This window comes from Bos indicus x Bos taurus, chromosome 22, assembly GCF_003369695.1.
Source record: "Bos indicus x Bos taurus breed Angus x Brahman F1 hybrid chromosome 22, Bos_hybrid_MaternalHap_v2.0, whole genome shotgun sequence".
NCBI lineage: Eukaryota > Metazoa > Chordata > Mammalia > Artiodactyla > Bovidae > Bos > Bos indicus x Bos taurus.
This window is the reverse complement of record NC_040097.1, coordinates 49,404,243-49,424,286: the sequence shown is the minus strand read 5'-3', so window position 1 is coordinate 49,424,286 and position 20,044 is coordinate 49,404,243. Positions and strand designations below refer to the sequence as shown.

At 48.3% G+C, this 20,044-nt stretch overlaps 1 protein-coding gene across 4 annotated transcripts in view; it reads left to right on the top strand.

Annotated features, from left to right (window-relative positions):
• CTDSPL (CTD small phosphatase like) overlaps nt 1-19,908 on the top strand; it is a 124,924-nt gene extending 105,016 nt beyond the window's left edge. The window contains exons 4-10 of one of the 4 annotated variants that reach the window (XM_027523694.1): nt 1,474-1,575; nt 4,987-5,043; nt 8,409-8,501; nt 12,403-12,588; nt 16,249-16,366; nt 18,101-18,171; nt 19,565-19,908. In XM_027523694.1, coding sequence (XP_027379495.1) covers nt 1,474-1,575; nt 4,987-5,043; nt 8,409-8,501; nt 12,403-12,588; nt 16,249-16,366; nt 18,101-18,171; nt 19,565-19,573 — 636 coding nt within the window. In that variant the 3' untranslated portion in view covers nt 19,574-19,908. Of the gene's footprint in view, nt 1-1,473; nt 1,576-4,986; nt 5,044-8,408; nt 8,502-12,402; nt 12,589-16,248 lie in introns of all 4 variants that reach the window. The other 3 variants (XR_003507898.1, XM_027523693.1, XM_027523695.1) reach the window with 3 other exon arrangements.
• Nucleotides 19,909-20,044: the final 136 nt, after the last annotated feature.

Here is a 20,044-nt window from a genome sequence, read left to right as displayed (position 1 = left end):
GACCGCCTGTGTTACATTCACTATTGAACCAGCTGAAGTCCAAAATTAAAACAAATTCCTTGACTAATGTTCAACTTGAACCAAAAAGAGAGAAGAAAGAAAGAAAGAAAGAAAGAAAGCCATTTGAAAGTAAATACTTCTAGATTACTTTTCTTTCTTCTTGTTTTATTTGATAAGCTAATTTGTCCATTCTTCAGTGGCTTGGGGCAGATAGAGATTTTCTTGTTGTTTTGTTTTGCATTAACTCCAGAACAGAGTCTGACCTTCCTCCAGGACAGAAAATTAGCTAGTTAATATTGGGTAGTGAATATGCCAGAGAGTAAACTGAAATGCTTAAAATTGTTTCTAAACTGAAGCAAGGCCCAAGAAATAAATACTCTAAGTCAAAAATTGAGATTGGCTGAAGATATCCAGCATTTCCTTAACTCTTATGACCTCTTTACCGTAAGATTGTCAGCTACTACAAAGACGTATCAGTGGGTTTTCTGGTTAACACACAGCATGTGAATTCAAGTGTGACTGCCAGGGACAGACTAAAGGGATGGAGCGCCACCTTCACCCCGTGTTGTACCACAGCGGGGCACGCACAGCACAGGGCACTGCGTGTGGGCCAGTCTTAGTTCTGTTTCCTGTTACTGGAGGTCACTGTGGATTGCTGGGCTTCCCTGGTGGCTCAGCTGGTAAAGAATCTGCCTACAATGCGGGAGACCTGGGTTTGATCCCTGGGTTGGGAAGTTCCCCTGGAGAAGGGAACGGCTACCCACTCCAGCATTCTGGCCTGGAGAGTTCCATGGATTGTATAGGCCATGGGTGGGCTCACAAAGAGTTGGACACAACTGAGTGACTTTCAGTTTTCACTTTGGATTGCATTTTGCTGGTGGTTCTATAGTTCCTCTTAAAGGTTTTTCAGAATTTCAGTCACTTAAAAAAATACTATGGTCCAGTATAGCTCTAAAATATACTTACATACCATAGTGAGTTTAAAATGAAATAGGACCCCAGAACATGGGGTGCATGGTTAGAATAGCTGTTATAATTGAACATTCATTTTCATATTGTCCATTTTAATAATAGCAATAGCTACCACACATGTGCCAGGCAGAATGCTGGATGTTTTACTTCAATTATAGCTGATAACAACCTTTTATGGTAAGTATTATTCTCCCAACTCAGAGCCAAGAAACAGAGCTGATGAAAGAGAGCGGATATTCCAGCCAAGCTTTGTCTGGTTCCAAAGCCCAGGCCCTCATCATAGCTGTTCAGACAGTGGCACAGTATTTGTTTGGTAAAACTTCAGTTGTAAGCTACTTCTTCCTATTGTTTTTAATAAAATTCCATGATGCACCTAACCAGACATTTAAATGTTTGGTTTCATTTCTAACCTCACTGTCATAGTGTAACACAATAATAAGGGAATTAGTTGATCTTTTATATAAAGGTAATAATATTGATTTTTTTTTCCCCCGACTTTAGCCACCAGCTAAATACCTCCTTCCAGAGGTAACGGTGCTTGACTATGGAAAGAAATGTGTGGTCATCGATTTAGATGAAACATTGGTGCACAGTTCATTTAAGGTAAATCAACATAAAAAACGATCAGTGATCTTTGTGATTTGGCTACAATTGTATTGGAAAATGGAAAACTAAAAAGATGAAAGCTTGTGGTTTGTTGGCATATGACTTCACTGTTCATAAAATCCCAGTAACAGTTGGTTATTAACTCAGGTGAACATTAACTCGAGTAGTTGAATATTAACATAATTAGTTTGGGAGGAAAAAAATCCACTGGGCTGCCAATATCCCTGAGACCTCATTCTTATGCAGTTTAAGTTTTCCAGCACTCTGCCCCCCGCAGAAATACTTTCCAGGTGGCACGAGGCAGGCAGTGCCCCAGGACACCGCTGTGTGTTTGTCTGAGTAACTGAGCACTGTGCGAGCTGCAGGTTATATGGGGAATGACAAGGGGAGACACAGTTGAAAACTAGCAAGCAACTGACTATCCTGGAAATTTTCCCAGACCAAGTTTTGGAAGATGCCCAGCTCTGAAGAGACTTTCAGAGTTACGGCATCTGAACAGATTCAGTCATTTATCTTAATGGTTTTCATGACAAGAGTTTGCTGGAGTTTTTCCTTAGCTTCATGGCTAAGTGTGTATCCACCTGCATGCCCTCCCTCCTGAAGGCCAGGGGCTGCAGTACGCTCAGCGTGAGCATCACAGTCTGACTTGCGTCACCTCCCTCACGCCTCCCTCTCCATCTCCCCACCAGAATAGCAGCCAAAATTACAAACTACCCAAGGGCCTCCATGTATGTGTGTATGTGCTCAGTCATGTCTCTTTGCAGCCACAGGAACTGTAGCCCTCCAGACTCTTCTGTCCGTGGAATTCTCCAGGCAAGAATACTGGAGTGGGTTGCCATTTCCTCCTCTAGGGGATCTTCCTGACCCAGGGATCGAACCAGTGTCTCTTAGGCCTCCTGCATTTCAGGCAGATTCTTTACTACTGTGCCACCTGGGAAGCTTGGGCCTCCAGGGAGGAACAGCAATGGCTGTACTCCTAAGAAATGAGTTAATTAATCATTTTTCCAATTTTTAAAGTTGTTTGAAATGAGCAAATGATGAAAAAGTTTGAGAATAGGGGATTGGTGCGTTGGGGGAGAAGCAGAAAGCGTATGGGGTCCTGGTCCCGTTTTCCTTGGGATGTTTCCGGTAATGGAACTGCCCTCCTGTTGCTGGCCAGTTAGACCATTTTCCTCTGTCTACCACCGGCCCATGACCCTGCTGACTTTGCTGGAAGACCTGAAAGCACCACCTGAGATGAAAGGTGTGTCTGACACCAGCCAGTCACTCCTTGATGGCGGTATGGGAAGTGCAAGAGAGCTATCAAATTTTCCTGCAGACCTTTCTGCCAGAAACATCCCTCTTTGGGCCTGCTTCTCACTAAACAGAATCCTCCTTGACAGGTCAGGGCCAGGCAGTTGTCCTGGAGTCCTTGGGAGTGTGGAGGAGGGGCCACACACCCTCCTGGCAGTGAGAAATGGCCTGGCTGACCACTGGAGCATATGGGTACCACTCATTCCACAGCCTCACATGGGCCTTCCCAGGATTGATCCCAAGGATTCAGTGACCTTATATCCCAACTCAACTGTGAACTGCATTGGAAGCTTTTCCTCCCCTGTGGGCAGGATGCTCAGGACTTTCTCACGTCCCTGAGGAGCAAAGGCCTTTAGGGCAAGGGTCAGTTGTCATCACAGCATAGCCAGCTTCCTTGCAAGCAGCTCTGGGAGCATGGGCATCACCAGGCAGACTGCCCAAGGTTACTGAGGGCTCGTGGCTCCAGAGAGGGAGCCTTGGGAGGCCCTGGTGTTTCCAGGGCCTGCTCAGAGAGCATTGATACACAGGTGATGTGAATACCATGTCTTCATTTCTTCCCTCCCTGAGCTGCCTGCATCTTCAAGCAGAATATTGTATGATTTTTAAGGTTCTGGGCATCCCAAAGCCCTTTGAGAACCTGAAAGCTAAGAACTTCTCTCCTTGAAACTATAGAGCACACAGACCCAGAGACACATGTTCACAGCCCTGGCTTTGGCCCCCTTGTTATATATACTTTGTGGAATAGACCTTATGAGAACTTCTTCCTTCAGCTTTTTGTTTTCTCGGCTCATTCTGTATTTTAGTTGTGAAATTATAAAATACCAAGCTCATCCGTGACCTTCCAACCAAAGCAGTGAAGAAACTGTAAGCTTAAGGCTCAAGTGCTCTACTGGATGCTTAGTACTGGTTCTGTGACCCAGTATTTTCCACAGTTTTTCAGTGTATATCTTAAAGAACAATGTGTGGGTACAGTAATGGACTTAAAGGCAGACTTTAGTTCACATTCTCACCAGAGACTCTCTACCCTCTGCCCCTGCCCAGGGACCATCACACCCAGTCTCCCTCCTTCTATTCCTCTCTTCCTTATCCCAAGGGTTTGTGATCTCATGATTCTCTTGGGTCTGTTCATTTCCACTTGATTTGTGGAATTCCATTTAGAACTGTATGCAAGTCGGTCGTTGAGAATATAGTGACTGCTGAAGAATCACATTTGAGTTTTAAGTGTCACTGAGTGTGGGGTTACTTTAAATATGCAGATGTTTGTGACTGTGCTAGGTATTGTATCACACAGTGCAGAACAGTCTAAGGTGTGGTGGCTCTCCCACCCACTCCACCCCTCCACCTCCAGGGCAGGAGACAGCCAGGCAAGGCTGGAAATCACTGACGCGCAGGGCTGGATGGAGCCATGGGCACTCATTAGACCCATTGCTCTAACTGTGGAAGACAGGAGAAACCAAGGTCCAGAGGATAAAGAGCCTGCCCAAGGTCGTGGTCTGTGGCCTCTGACCTCACCCCATATATCCAGTGGCCCCACTTTGGGCCCATGTGTTGAACATGTCTGTATTTGTGCAACTTACCAGATGGCTCCGTGGTAAAGGATCTGCCTGCAATGCAGGAGATGCAGGTTCTATCCCTGAGTCGAGAAGATCCCCTAAAGAAGGAAATGGCAACCCACTCCAGTATTCTTGCCTGGGGAATCCATGGACAGAGGAGCCTACAACCGCAGAGTCTGACACGCCGTAGCAACTAAACAAGCACCGTCCTCTAGGGCTGTCAGGCGCTCGCCTCCTCCCCCTGGTGGCCAGCAGTGGTTCCTGCCACTCTAGGCAAGAGCCCAGGGTTGGAGAAGCCTCGTTTCCAAGCTGGGTGCAGCACTCTTTGTGGTTGGGGCCAGGCAGGTAATAAAGATGCTGAAATGTAACAATATTCAGAACAGAAAATAATATTCTTTCCTGCTTATGTTTATTTTGAGGAACCGAAGCATGCTCCAATGTCCCCCTGAACTGTTTTGTCCCATAATAAAAACATTAGTCCAGGCAAGCTTTTTTGGTGCTAAAGTTTCCAGTTTTATTTTGTTCTTTCAGACATATTAATTATAGTTTCTTCTTTCTCCAGCCTATTAGTAATGCTGATTTTATTGTTCCTGTTGAAATTGATGGAACTATACATCAGGTAAGAAATCAAAGCTAAATCTGAGTTTCAGTTAGCATTTTTTTTAGTAATTACATTTTCTATGAACTGTATTTCTAAATTCCCCTTTCAGTAATCATTTTGTTCCTGAATCAGTAGGAGGCAGACTTTATTAAAAATTCAGTGATTTTCTGCCTTTTTTTTTTCACTTGGATGAATTTTATGCTTCGTTTATAAGGGAAGCTATAATCTATTTGTAAATATTAGATGTGGTTGCAGGTTCAAATAGTTCTTTGATTTGATGCAGACTTTTAGAAGTTTCCATATCCCCCACTGGCCTAGCTTGATGGTCTAATTAACTTCGCTATGTAATTGCTTTAGCTACTCTCCTAGCAGGCAACAGGGAAATGTCACAAGTCACTGACTTTACAGTAGATTCTCAGCAAAGACTGTCAAAGATTGCCAGCCACTCCAGACTGACCTTGTCACTCCTGAATCATGTTCTGTTAATATTTAGGAAAGCCCAACCCAAAAGGGAAAGGAGGAAGGGTGTGCATTTTTGGATCAGCAGGAAGCTTTGAATAAAGATGCCCTAGTCAGTTGGCATGCATCTTTGTTCCAATATTTTATTTCCCCTTATATTCCTTTTTATTGCATGAAGCTCCTCTAGGAATAGTTTCACTTATGAAATATTGGAAACACTATGGGAAGACATTGTAGGTTTTCCACAGAAATGCCCCAGTCATCTTCTTTGTCAACCCCAAGATCTAAAGGGAGAGCCTGTGGCCTGGTGTGTTTATATCCCAGGAGGAAAACTCACCCTTGGTGCTTGAGTCATAACAGGGTCAAGGGTCTTTCCTTGGAGATGTCGGTAGTCTCTTTGGCCCTTGAATGCAGGGTGTCAGAGCTGGTGGGGCCTTGGGAGTCAACGGGTCCAGCTACCTCACTGTCCACATGGGGGAAGTGAGGCTCAGCCAGGGAGAGGGTTGGATCAAGGTCATACAATAGGACGAGTTAAAATGAGAGCTCCAGTCTCCTGTTCCTGACACAGGGCTCTTTGCCGGGTACTCAAGTCCCTCCCTCCCCCCCTGCCAGGAGGTCCTGCCAGCAGCCTGTCCCTGGTGCTTCCACACTTCATGCTTTGGAAAGCCATCAGGGAGCCAGAATGGCAGGCACTTGGGCATTTAACATTTGCCGAAGCATCCACAGAATTAACTCTGCATCTGAGAAGCAGTTAAGGCTTCCACGTTTATTATCTTGGCTCGTGTGACAAGATAATGGGATGAAGGAGAAGCTGTCCACTGGCATGACAGAAATTAGGAGAGAAATGAATCCCTTCATTCCTCATGACTGTGAGCATGGCCCTCAGGACCTGACTTGCTGTGGCCAGCCCATTCTCAAAGAAGCTGCCCAGCTCCTCCAGCCCTCCAGACTGTGCTATGATTCACCTGGTGGTAGACACTCCAGAGCTGGGATCAAAAACTCATTCTCCTGAGGGAATGAAGCCACAGGCGCCCAGAGGAGGACCAAGGCCCTGGCGAAGGCCGTGGCCTCGTTCAAGTAATCCAGGATAGGCTGTGCAGGTCCCAAGGGGCCTATTCTCGGTTACTTGCACGCGGACGCGGGCCTGGACGCCAGCCTCTGGGCCCAGGACCCTCCTCTCTGTCAGAGGCACCAACGCCATAGTCCCCAGACAATTCTCCTGCCCTTTGCATGTAGCAACACTTGCTTTCCAAGCAGCATCCCGAAGGAGACTGCGGATCACAGGCCGCACCCATTCCTAGCACCTAGCAGCCTCCTGAGCAGAGGGTAGGCCTGGAGCTACTGCAGCCACACCCTACCCACAGGCCTCTCCACTCCGCAGAGCACCCATCCTAGCCATCCTGCTCTTCTGGCCCCTCCCTCCACATGCCCTTTCCCTCAGCCACAAGCTTCCCACCAAGACCTCCACCTGTGTAAACTCCTCTGTCAGCAGCTCTTCCTCTGTATGGAGCAGAACCCCGTTCCCCTCTGCCCCTCCTCCTGTAGGGTTTCCAGCCTGCTCCATCTGCCGTTCACAACCCATGCATACTCACCTCGACCTGCCTTTTACACTACATCTTCAGCCTTTTCTATCCCCATCTCCCCCTCTTTTATCTCTGCCTCTGAAGGGCTGGTCAGCAGAGCTCTGGCCATTCTCCAATACCCCAAGTGTTTTCAGGCAAGGTCTCATGCTCAAACTAATTTCTCTGCCTGGAAGCTCACTTCTCATCCTTATCAGCCTGGTGAACTCCTATTCATCCTTCAAGGTCCAGGCCAAATGTTCCCTTTTGTGATTCCCTCCCCTTGAGAGGGAAGTTTATCATCACTAATTTATCCTTATGCTGCAGCTTTCATTATGCATGTTTATTTTGATCTGTTTTTCTGAATGTCTGCTCTAGACTGTGAGCTCTTCAAGGGCAAGGCCTGTGTTTTCCCTCACGTTTGTAACCACTTCAGGCTGAGGCCAGAGCTGGAACTGAAGGAATATGAGTCGAACTGAATTTTAACAAGTTTGAATTATTTTAGGGAAATGGCTAATTTCAAGTGAAATTTATTCAAGTTTTAATTAGTTCTTCCCTCCTCCCACCTTCTCTGCCTCCTCTCGCCAGCTCTGCCTTCTTTCCCCACTCCCATGTTTCCTCAGATCTCTTCAGGCTTCCAGCTGGGGGCAGAGCCCAGCCACTCTAGCAAAGGTGGTCCTTTGCCCCGCTGTGCTTGGCGGCTGCTTCTGATGCCTGATTGCTGGGGCTAAGAGTAGGCTGGCCTCACATCCCCTGAAGCATCTGTTTCTGGAGCAGACTGAAGCAGAGTTAATGTTGTGTGTCAAGTAGACGGTTCCCACACCGACAAGGAATCCCTTCACGCAGCCCTACTGCTCCTGTGCGTCCAGCCCAGGCCTTCTGGCAGGAGAAGGGTTCCAATCAAGTAGGCAACCACCGGAGCAATCCCAGACCTGCTGGGCAGTGGGCCACGCCCCGACCTCCACCAGAAGCACCACCCAAGACCACGGCCTCTGTCTAGAAGCGGCCTGACCCAGAGCATGTCCCATGAAACACATGTGAAATGAAGGCTCTGGGTCACCCGAACGTGGCCCAACCTTTCCACTCACTGGTTCTGAAAATCCCCAGAAGCCTCCACACCATTTCAGCTTCTCTTTCCCCCCTGGGCGGGGAGTCCGCTCCAAACTCTGACCTGGAGTGCACCGTGAGGGGTATCTGGTCCTCAGTGCCATGTTATATTACACAGCCCCTCGTTCAGTCCTCCTGGGGGCAGAAGACAGGAACCAGGAACCAGCTTAGGAATTCTTCCTCCCCAGGGCTCTCGGGGCCCCAGGCCTTCCTCGGCGGCGGCTGTGACTGACCTGCATGCTGTCCCTGCCGTTGCAGGTGTATGTGCTGAAGCGGCCACACGTGGACGAGTTCCTCCAGAGAATGGGACAGCTGTTTGAATGTGTGCTCTTTACTGCCAGCCTGGCCAAGGTGGGTCGCGCCCCCAGCCCTCAGAGCCCAGCCCCTCCAGCCCTGCCCCCTGTCTGTCAACCGGCCCTTTGTTAAGGTGGGGGAAGCAGTTTCCATGGTGACAGGTTTCCACCCCAGATGGGGTAGATGCAGGCCATGTGCACAGCACCAGCCTGAAAGGCTTTTGGGTTACCATAGCGACAGGAGCACTGGGAACAAACGCTCCATAAAGTTGCTGCGTGCTGCTGCTGAGGCTGCTTGTCCACAGACCAGGAAACCACAGGCGTGTCCCGTGTGACCGAGACAGGCGTCTGCATCTCATCTGGTGACTGGCTGAGGCCTCTGTGCACTTGGCTTAGCAGCTCACCCAGGTTTCAGGGAAGGATAAGCATCAAAGGTTCATCCACCCACGGAGGCCTCATGAGTGTTCTGACTGCCCTAAAGAGCCCCAGGACCTCAGGCCAGTCACTTCACTTCCCTCGCCTCAGTTTCTTCTATGAGATAGGGATGATCCCATCTACTTCGTGGGGTGGATCAAATGAAATAATGCCGAGAAGGAGCTTAGCACAGGGCCCGACTCCTATTCAGCAAGGGCCTGCGGAGCCCCTGCTGAGTCTCCCATGTGCTGTGCTGGGCACTGTCACACGGTCACTGCTCTTGGTATTCATTCTTTATTATAATTATTCATGATGATAAAATAAGCCACGCATGTTTTGGTCCCGCGGTTTGGTTTGAGTCTCTGACCCAGCATCTACAATGGCCCTGACCAAACAAAGTGGTTTCTTTGCCTTTACCCAGTGTTTGAGGGACCTGGCAGGTTCACAGCACTGCCTCCCGCCATGTGGGTGAGTTTGTCCTTTCGCAGGTGAACTGAGGTGCCTGCACTGTGTGGAAGGCCGGCCCTGCTCCTCGAAAGAGCTCTTTGCCATGTCCGTGTCTCCAACCCTGGCCCTGACAGGGCCAATGCCATCCATTTGTTGGTGGCACCAAGAGTGTCTCCATGGGCACCTCAGGGACCCTCAGTGGGCCCAGGATGAGCTCTGCAGAGTCCAGGTTAGACGTCTGCCTGTCTGCAGACCTGCTCCAAGGACGCACAGGCAGCTTCCTCCCCCGTGTTCCATCTCTATGCAGGCTCCCTCCTCTGAATGTTGGGGACTCTTACCCTGAGTTCCCAGATGTGCTGTGCTGCTTTGCTGGGCTGGGCATTTCTGGTTTTGGCCATCTCTCTGCCATTCTGCCAGGCTCATCACCAGGCCATAAAGCTTGAGCCAGTGGGGAGGGAATCAAGAGCCCCAGGCTGTCTTCTTTATGCTGAAAATAGAATGCAGCCTCAGGAAGAACATCATCTTCCCCAGTGGGTACCCTTTCGGATGAATGGTACCCACGACTGCTGTGGTGCCGATGGCTCTTCTGACAGTGCTCTCGGCCGCTGAGGCGCCTGAAGTGATAACCAAAGAAATAACAAACAGGAAGGTTGCACTGTGCTGGGGGATTGAGAGCTGTTTTTTTCTTTTGGCAAAATTGAAAGCACTCTTTCTTGGCATCATCCCCAGCACTTGCTTAAACATCCTTGTTCGGTCTCTCTTCCTGGACGGCTCCCACCTGCCCCTCCATCTGTCTCTCCAGCCCTTCTCTCGCTGCTACCCCAGGCTGCCTTTGCTGAATCAGCCCCCACGTGCTTCCTTCCCGGGACTTCAGTGGTGGTCCAGTGGATTGGACTCCACGCTTCCACCGCAGGGGGCACAGGTTCCATCCCTTGTCAGGGAAGTTCTGCATGCCATGCAGTGCATGTGGCAAAAAAAAAAAAAAAAAAATGTGCAGCCTTCCAGCTTCTCTCCTCCCTAGTGCACAGCTCTGCTGACAGGGAGCCACTCCCCAGGGCCTGGCCCTGAACTCAGCCCCCAGCCAGCACCGTTGGTGTGCAGGACCTCCGGGCCTGCTTCCCTGGGGCCTGAGCAACCTCTGCTGACAGTCAGAGCCCCACAGGGTCTACTTCCCCGTCTCGTGTCTTTCCTTCATTCACTCACCCACCAAGTATGTCCTTTATACCTGCTGTGTGTCAGGCACTGTCCTAAGCATTAGGCATACTGCAGAGAACACGAAATGGTCCCTGCCCACGTGAAGCTTACATCCCCACGGCCAAGAGCCCCAGACTAGGACACTCCCTTGAAAGATGTATGCCACCACCGTTGTTAATGATTATGAAGAAATTAGCTACAGTCAGCTGCTTAAAAATGACCCACATGGCACTTCGCTACCCTCACCTGGAGCCCTGAGCTCACCTCCCTTGGTCAACAGGAAACCCAGCCTCCTCCTGCACTCTGCTCCATCAGGATGTCTCTGAAGAGAGGACTCACCCATGGAGCCAGGATGCTGCTTGTAGCCCTGCATCCTGCAGCCATGACAGCCTTTGCTCTGCACTCGGGGTGCTATGTGTTCCCACTGGCCTTCCCAACACCACCAGCCTCGGGTGCTTCCCACTCTTCTCCAGCAGAGCCTCTGGGCCCCTAAGGACCTCTGACTGTGCCCCTCACTTGGGTCTTGGTGCTGAGGCCTGGCCTTACGTGGCCTGGAGCTGCCACTCTTGCCTCCAGCCCCAGCTACTCAGTCTGTATGAAGATTTTCCCTCAGACACAACCCCTTTATTTCTTCATCCCTTTCAGTGTTCTTTGGGGAAAATTCCCCAGGCCATGGGAGATGGCCAAGCAGGATGAACCCCAGCTGTGACTGGGGCTCTAATTCCCTCCCTTAAAACTCCTGGGCTCCAAGTCAGTGGCTGTGCTGTCTGGGCACATCCTGTGACAGTCAGGGGCTGGGCTGGCTGTACTGCTCAGAGCTCCTCAAGGGGGCAGTGTGGCCCGGTGCGCACCAGCCAGATCCCAAGTCCACACTTCGCTTTGCTGATGCAACTAGTATTTACTGAGCCCTACCAAGAGGTGGCGCTAGTGCTGAAGAGCCCATCTGCCAAGACATAAACTGGGTTGGGAAGATCCCCTGGAAAAGAGAATGCCTACCCACTCCAGTATTCTTGCCTGGAGAATCCCATGGACAGGGGAGCCTGGCAGGCTGCAGTCCATACGGTCGCAGAGAGTCGGACCAAACTGAAGCGACTTAGCACATGCACCAAGAGGTAGGCACCCCAAGGTGCTGGTGATGTCATAGGGAACACGGCAGGCAAGGCCGGAGGCCCTGACGGATGACGGAACCATAACGTGGTCCCGGGTAGTGGTGAGCTCTGTGGAGGCGATCGCAGCTGTCAGGCCAGAGAGTTTCTGCAGAGGAAGGTCCAGAAGGGCTGGGAAGGTTGTGAGGAAAGCCAAGCGCCGAAAACTGAGGAGATGGAAGAAGTGTGTGCAGAGAGTGGGGAAGAGCGTGTTACAGCAGAGGGGACGAGGGGACACTGATGCACAGGTCCCGACCATGTGCAAAGCCAGCGTGGCTCAAGTGACTTGAGGTGGAGCTGAGAGGCAGCTGCAGCCATGTGGGATCTGGCAGGGACGTGGGGCTTCATTCCAAGTGTGGCAGGAAGCCAGCGCAGGGTCTGACGGGTGTTTTCCAGCGGCCGTTCTGACAGCTGCAAGGTGAGTGAGTGAGTGGAAAGGAGGCCCCAGGGGAAAAGGGAGGCTCCTCTGCAGGCCAGAGATTACAGAGGCCCGGACAAGGGAGTGACAGTATAAACAGAGAGATATGGGTGGATTCGAGATATTTTTGGAGAGGGAACTGACAGGAATTTCTGATGGATTCGATATGAGAAGTGAGAGAAATGGAAGAATCCAGGGTGTCAGGGAAATACCCAGGATCTTGAAACATCTGCAGTTCTGTAAGTCCCTTTTTAGAAGAGTAGTGTGGCTCTCGCTGCAGGAGGTCAGGGCTCCTGAGCTCTTCCAGGCCCCCAGCCTTCACCATGACACCCGCTTCCCAGTACGCAGACCCTGTGGCCGACCTGCTGGACCGCTGGGGTGTGTTCCGGGCCCGGCTCTTCCGGGAATCGTGTGTTTTCCATCGTGGGAACTATGTGAAAGACCTGAGTCGCCTTGGGCGGGAGCTGAGCAAAGTGATCATCGTGGACAATTCTCCTGCCTCCTACATCTTCCATCCTGAGAATGCAGTAAGTAGCCCCAGACCAAAGGGACTCAGGGCTCCAGCTAAGCTCTCTTGCCACTTCTGTACCTTCAAGCACCTGTGCAGGGGTTTCGTGGCCCTTTCCTTAGTGAAATCCCAGCTTTGCATTGAGCAGTTACATGACATTGACTGTTATTTATGCTCACTGAGCCTCTCTGCCAAAGTTGCCCTCTCTGTCAAATGGGCATTCTAGGCATGCTGATTCATGGGATTGTTGGAGGATCAAGTGTGGCAGTGCTTGTGTTGGGTAAGTGCTCAGTGAGCCTGTATCTTCTCAGCATCTTTGGGATCATGACTGAGAAGGTTTTTGTCCGGCCTCCTGGATCTGGCTATTGCCCAGGACTTCGTGACCCCTGTAAATTCAGAAGGTCTGGGTGACCTCTTCAACACAAGTATTAAGAATGAATAAAACACTTTAGTGAGGTTTTCAAATGAGACTACCAGGCTTTACCACCTCCTAATGATGTTTAAAAAGTAGACAATGGGAACATTTCCTACATAAAACTCCCCGGAGCGTGGCAGCTCCCAGTGCCAAGTCTCTGGGTGCAGCACATCTCAGAACAGGAGAGGCGTCCTCCTGCCGCTGGCCCTTCATTTCCAGGAGGCAAGGTCAGCCCTACTGGAGACTGCTCACCCTTCCACAGTGGCCGCCACACCAGACTTCAGCTCAGGCCCTGGAGAGGATGCTTCTCCCAAGCCCAGGCTTCCCAGTCTCAATGAAAGCCCATACAGCATCTTTTCCTTGAGACCATAACTATGTTGCTCCTCTTATAACCAAAAACCGAGTTCAAACTAGGTTCACTTAGTGTATAATCATTAACTGAACAAACATTCAAAATATATTAAAGTATGCTCCTTTTGATGAGTTAAATTCAACATAATGCATTTTCTAATGTGTCTAACAGATAAAGATTCTTTTTATCATCTCAATTCCAGGCACTTCCCTGGCGGTCCAGTGGTTAGGACTCTGTGCTTCCATTGTAGGGGGCACGAGTTCAATCCCTGGTCAGGGAACTAAGATCCCACAGGCCATGCAGCACAGCCCCTCCTACCACCACCAAAAAAATAAATCCTAATCCCATTATCATGTCTGATAATACTAGCAGTTTCTTGATATTATCACTAATATCCAGTCTGTATTCATCTTTTCCCTATCATCTAGAAATATTTTCTTTTATTTGGATTGTTTGAATCAGAATCCAAACAAGGTAGGTACATCCATTGCTTCGGTATTGTGTTCTTACTGTGACGTCACATCAGGAGGCATATAACATCAGATTGTCCCACTTTTAAAGATTTTTAATTGCCCTTTGGATTCAGGTGTTATCAGCCTGATCCATCCATTTTCAATTTTTGAATTGACTTTTCACCTAAAAACGTGAGCAGTTGTTGATGATCTTTGCCTACATCCAGTGTTTTATTAGAAATTACAAAATGGTAATTTCTAAACTCTATCATTCTTTCTACATCTATTGGCTAGAATTCTTTTTTTTTTTAATTGAATTTACTCTCATTGATTACTTGATTACCCTACAATTCAGTTTGAATAGGGAAATCAGAGTAAAGTCTTGGTTCTTTTTCTTTATTTTTTCTGTTTTGAGAGTTATGAGATGGTGCTCTAGCAATCTCTAGAAGTAACCAATTTTTTTAGGTACCATTATGAAGCTATGGATTTTTTTATGTTATAGTTTAATCTATTATCCTTTTTATGCTCAAATGTTCACCTATAGCCAGTGGATGCTCCTTCAAATAACAATAGTCTTTGATCACTTCCTGCTTTCTGGCCCAACAAGATACTCCAAGCTCATCTTGTCCATTTCTTGCCCCAGCCCTGTAATCAGCCATTTTTCTATGCAACCTGGTTCCTGTGAGTGAAAATGGTATTTAGAGACCACAGTTTGGGTGGATTCTCATTGTTACTAGGATGTCCTTTGCTTCCAGTCCTTTCTACTGGACAGAGCTAAAATACACTTATTTTTATTTATAGAATGAGGACAAAATCATAAATTCACAATGGTTTTTCCAATTCAATTGTAACAGTTTTTATTTAATTTCCTTTTGTTTTTGTATTTATGTCTCCTCTTACACTGAAACTCATGATTCCTTATTAACATCATTACAGATTTGATTCATCCTATAGTGTAGTTTTAACAGTTTCAAAATTGCATTGTTTTAATATTATTACTAACAATAAAACAATTGAATGCATTTAGGAATTTTTTTGAGCAATTCTACAAACAGAAAACTATGTTTCAAAATCACCTGAAATAATCCTTTCTATGGTTATGTCACCAAACTTATATACATGAAGGTTCATTTTTTTGTTGCTTTTTTTCCTGACTGATTTAATTTCATTTCAGTCATGGAACACATTTACATGGTTTAGCATCAAAACTGTCACCAAAGGTTCTCCCTTGGCAGGCTAGTGGCTAGCACTCACAAGCGCTTGCACCATAGGAAGGTTTGGATTTGATCCCTGCTCGGTGAATGAAGATTCTGCACGACTCGCTGTGCGGCCAAAATTTTTTTAAAAATTAAAAACAAAACTGTCAACAAAGATACATTCAGAGAAATCTTGTGTCCATTCCTGCCCTCTCCCCTATTCCCATCCCTTCCCCTAGGAGTAGTCATTTTTTGCTTACTCCTTAGCTTGTTGATTTTTTTTTTTTTAATTACATAATCAACTGTTGGCTTCCCTGGTGGCTCAGTCAGTAAAGAATCCACCAGCAATGCAAGAGATGCAGATTCGATTCCTAGGTCGGGCAGATCCCCTAGAAAAGGAAATAGCAACCCGCTCCGGTATTCTTGCCTGGAGAATCGCGTGGGCAGAGGAGTCTGGAGGGCTACAGTCCATGGGGTCGCAAAGAATTGGACGCAACTTACCGACTAAACCACAACCACCAATGAACTATTACATTTCTAAACAGTCTTTAGATTTGTAAAAGGGTCAAAAATCTTAGTTTTAAAAACATTTTTGGCTTCCCCGAATTTGTTTTTATGTCTCTTCTTTGCACCTCTTGCTACCACCTTCTAGCAGCCCTCCCCACCTCTCTATCTAAAACTGAAGTAGACTCTCTTTTTCTGTGGCTCAGAATGTCCTGAGATGTTATACTTGCCCTTTTAACTGAACTCTGCGAAGCATGGGAGGCAATAATCCACATCTCCATGCTGTGCAGTGACACTAAGTAGAAGCCCTCGGCTACTCTCTTCAAAGATGTCAGTGGCTGATCGGTGACCTCTGACTGCAAGTGCTCTGAGGTGCAAGGAGTGGTTTGATGCAATAGAAAGAGTGTTTGATGGACAGAGGAACCTGGCAGGCTACAGTCCATAGGGTCGCAAAGAGTCGGGAAGACTGAAGCAACTTAGTATGCACACACGCAAGGTAGTTATATATTCTGCGTTCTGGCTACCTTTTATGCAGCAGGAAAACAAAACAGGAAAGTGCATGCCAACTGGATACACTTAACTTTGCCTTCCTGAACCACCTCCCGAACCAGATAGATTCAGGTTGATTTTAGCTGGGACGGGAGAAGAAAGAAGATGGTGCTGGTGATCTTGAAACACTGAAGTGTGGGGACCAGTCAGGCTGGATGCGGCCCCCAGGCCTGAGTCAGCTCTGCTGCCCACTGCACGCACTGTCTTCCAGGTGCCTGTGCAGTCCTGGTTCGACGACATGACGGACACGGAACTGCTGGACCTCATCCCCTTCTTCGAGGGCCTGAGCCAGGAGGACGACGTGTACAGCATGCTGCATAGACTCTGCAGTAGGTAGCCCCGGCCTCCGCCCGCCTCCTGCCTGCGCACCCTGGAACCTCAGCCTCGGGACCCGCCTGGCCTCCGCTCCCCCGGGAGCTGAGAGTGAGGACACGCCGTGCTCCAGGCCACGGGGCGAATGTGGCCATACCTACCTGGTTTCTTTTTTAAGAACAGAAACAACTATTTTAAAATGAACTCTTTTAATGAATTTCATAAAGGGACATGCATTTTACTGGATTTGCTTTTCTTAAAACATACCAAAAAGGAAAAAAATGGGAAAAAAAAAAAAGCTTGGTATCTATCAGACTTCCTTTTACAACTGTCCTCCCCTCCAAGCAGACAGCCTGTCCCCTTCTACCCCAGCTCAGAGGAGCTGACCCAACTCAGAATCTTTTCCTACAGGATGAAGTGCCTTTTTGAATGTTATTTTAAGCTGAGAGTTAATTTTTCTATGCGACATATTTCCAGACATCTTTTAGTCTTTTATTGTCTTAGATTCTCTAAGAAGATGAATATGACAATTTTCTAAAACCTGGGAGGTGGGAGGGGGGCGGGTGGCAGGGGATGGGGTGAGTCACAGGAGCCTGTCTCCCAACAGGCGCGCTGCCCTGACCACCTGTGGCATGCCTCAGGGCCAGGCTCCCACAAGGAGATCCTGTGACTGTATCAGTGTGTTTCTTCATTTCTGACCCAGTTTGGAATGTATCCACAATCGTGTGGCTCAACGCTTTAGGCAATGATAGATCCTTTTGTATTCTCCGTATTATTTCTGATGGTGACAGATTTGTCTTGAGGTCACATTTTTCCCCTTGAAAAGTGGCATCATGTCACTTCTGCTTCCACACGACTGCCATACTTCTGTATGTTTTTGGTTTGGTTATTGTTGTCGTTGGGGGTAGAGCAGTTACAGAAAACTCTAAAACCCTTGGATAGTTAAAAAAGGAATTCTGTTCATTGGTTTATTTTAAATCTGTCCTTTTCAAAAGCTGGATACCCATGGAGCTGTTCGGGAATTTTCTTTGCTGCTACCGCGCTGCCACCAAATGGAATTGACCAGCGGCTGTTACACTGTTCTTTGCCACTGTGCCTACGCTCAGAATCTGCTCACTGCTAAGCTGCAGACTTGGACAGGGTCAGAAACCTAGGTGTCCCACCCCACTGAGGACTGCGGACTTCGTTCCTTCTCTGGTGCCCACCGCACAGGTTCAGAAGGGAACAAAGACCAAAGGGCCGGCGCACCTTATCGGTGTGGCGTCCTTTTCAAACTGCAGGCAGCCTCAGAGCTTGTGCTAAGCTGAGTGTTCTCTCAGGAGAACCTGTGGCCTCAAGCCGCCACCACGCTGATGCAGCCCAAGTCCATTTCTTGGGCTTCTCTTTTGAAGCACAGCCTGTTTCTGAGCTGAGGGTGGGGGAGACGCATCTGGATGTGGGACCCATTACCCAGAGCCAGGGAAAGAAAGGGCCCCCTCCCTGAGCTGGGGCTCCTTTTGCAGCCTTTTCCAGTGAGATCTCTTAAGCAGTGCCATGATCCTCGTTTGATAGTAAGATGGTCTATATAAAGTATTGCTCTTAAAGATAATTAAAAAGAACCCTTTCATGCTGGCACCGTTGCCTTAGTCCTCTATGGGTCAGGCTGGAGTTCTGGTGGGAGCCACTGGCACCATGAAGATTGGAAAACAGTCGGGGTGGGGGGGGGGCGGTGTCAAAGTAAAATTTCTTTTCTGCTTTCATTCACAAAACAGTGAAGCCAGCTGCCAATCACGTCCTCCCAACAGCACTTTGGTCTGCGGACTGCCGTGCTTTCAGGAGAGAAGTGAGTATTTAGGGGAAACCAGGTCTCCCCACACTCTGAGCGTTCCAGTCATCCACACGCCAGTTAACACAGAAACAGCCCCTTGCTCAGTGTGACCACAGAAAATGACAGTTATATGGCAGGTCTGCACATGCCATACACCTTGATTCAGAAAACTAGTCATTAAATGAACCCACTGCCTTAAATGTCTTGAATGTTGCAGTCAAGTGTCTGTCACGTGTTGACATCCACCCAGAAGTCGGTCCTGATGAGAGCCTTAGGCCCCTCACCTGTGCTCCCTGCTTTGTTGGCATCGCATGGTCTTACTTGGACTAGCGGGCAGCGAGGAAATTGTAGAATATTACAGGGGCATCAAACCTAGGAATCGTGCCCCACTTCTGATGGAGTGAAGACACTTGGCAGGCTTGAGCCAGATCCTTCACCTGGTCATTCCCGAGGCCGTGAGTGCCACAGCACTGGGCCAGTGCAGAGCTGGCGGGGGTGGAGCCCAGTTCCTGCCAGCACAGACACAGAATGTCTCAGGAGGGCAGCAGGCCCTCCGGGGAGTTCTGGATTCTGTGCACCTTATTCGACCCCACTCCAAAATTCCGTTCTTATTTTAACCCTTGATTCTGCTTTATGTATATAATCAAAATATCTATATTGATATATATATTTTTAATCATCTACATGTAAATGAAGCAATAGAATTCTAACATAAGGCCAAGAAATGAGATGAATGTTTGGGGTTTATGTTTTTAAGGTAAATACGGGTATTGTTTTTACTTATTACCTTTTATGAGATTGTGGGCTTTAAAACCTAAGGAAACCTATCTCTGTGCCATATACTTCCCATGTTACCAAAACACCCCCAACTCTTTAGCCAAATGAAAAATCTGACCTCCTGAGTTTCCATGGTCCTTTTGGTACCAGGTTAAAATAGAGTCTCCTGGACAATTATTTTTCACTTTAATATCTGGAACAGGATACCATGGGTCATGGACTCTGGCTGGGCCTCGAGTGGAGGCGCCCAGGCACAGTGGAGGTGGTTACTGCTCTGTCTTCCATTGCTCTGGAATCCCACATGTTGGTCCATGGTCTCACTCATTAGCTGTAAGCAATGCATCTGTATCCTAAAAAGAAACACCACCCGTCGTAGCTGACGGCTGGTGGGGAAGCTCCTCTGACGTGGTGCCATCTTGCTGAGATGATCTTGGAGACAGGAGGATGCCATAGTGACACTGACTTGTCATGGTTGCAGCGTGTGAACGCATGGGATGAAAAGGAAGTCTGTAAGTCTAGAACCTGGCAACATTCTACAGCCCTGTGCATTCAAGATGGCTTTCTCATGAAACCCAGAACCACGCAGCCCTATGGTCAAACACTAGTGATGTTTGTGCCTCTGCCTTTAAAGGTGCTGTGATGGACGGCTGGCCCGCCAGGGTTCGAGAAGAATGGATGGTTTGAAGTGCTTGCCTTTACCTGTGCACAGTCCACTGGCTGCCTCTGTTCCTATTTTACTGTAAATCTGATGGTGTCTGCTGCTGTTCATTCTCCAGAGAGCTTCTAACACCCCTGCTCAAGGGGTGGAGATGCTGGTGTCTGGGTAGTCATGGATTTCTGTTGGACATTTGAATGTGATAAACATCACTGGGGAAATACTACATGTGGAATGTGCACGTTTCCAGGGGCGAGCGTTGTCAGTGAAGAGGTTTGCAATGATTTCCTTCCTGCCAAAAATAAATACGTGAAACCGCACTCTCCTGTGGGTGGACTGCTTCTTAGAGCCTCTCCTCACTGTGTTATCTGTTCTCTCCCAGCTGCACAGCCTCACACCAGCTCCTTGGGTCTCTGAAGAGCAGGGGCCAATGAGAGCAGGACAGCCAAGATCTCA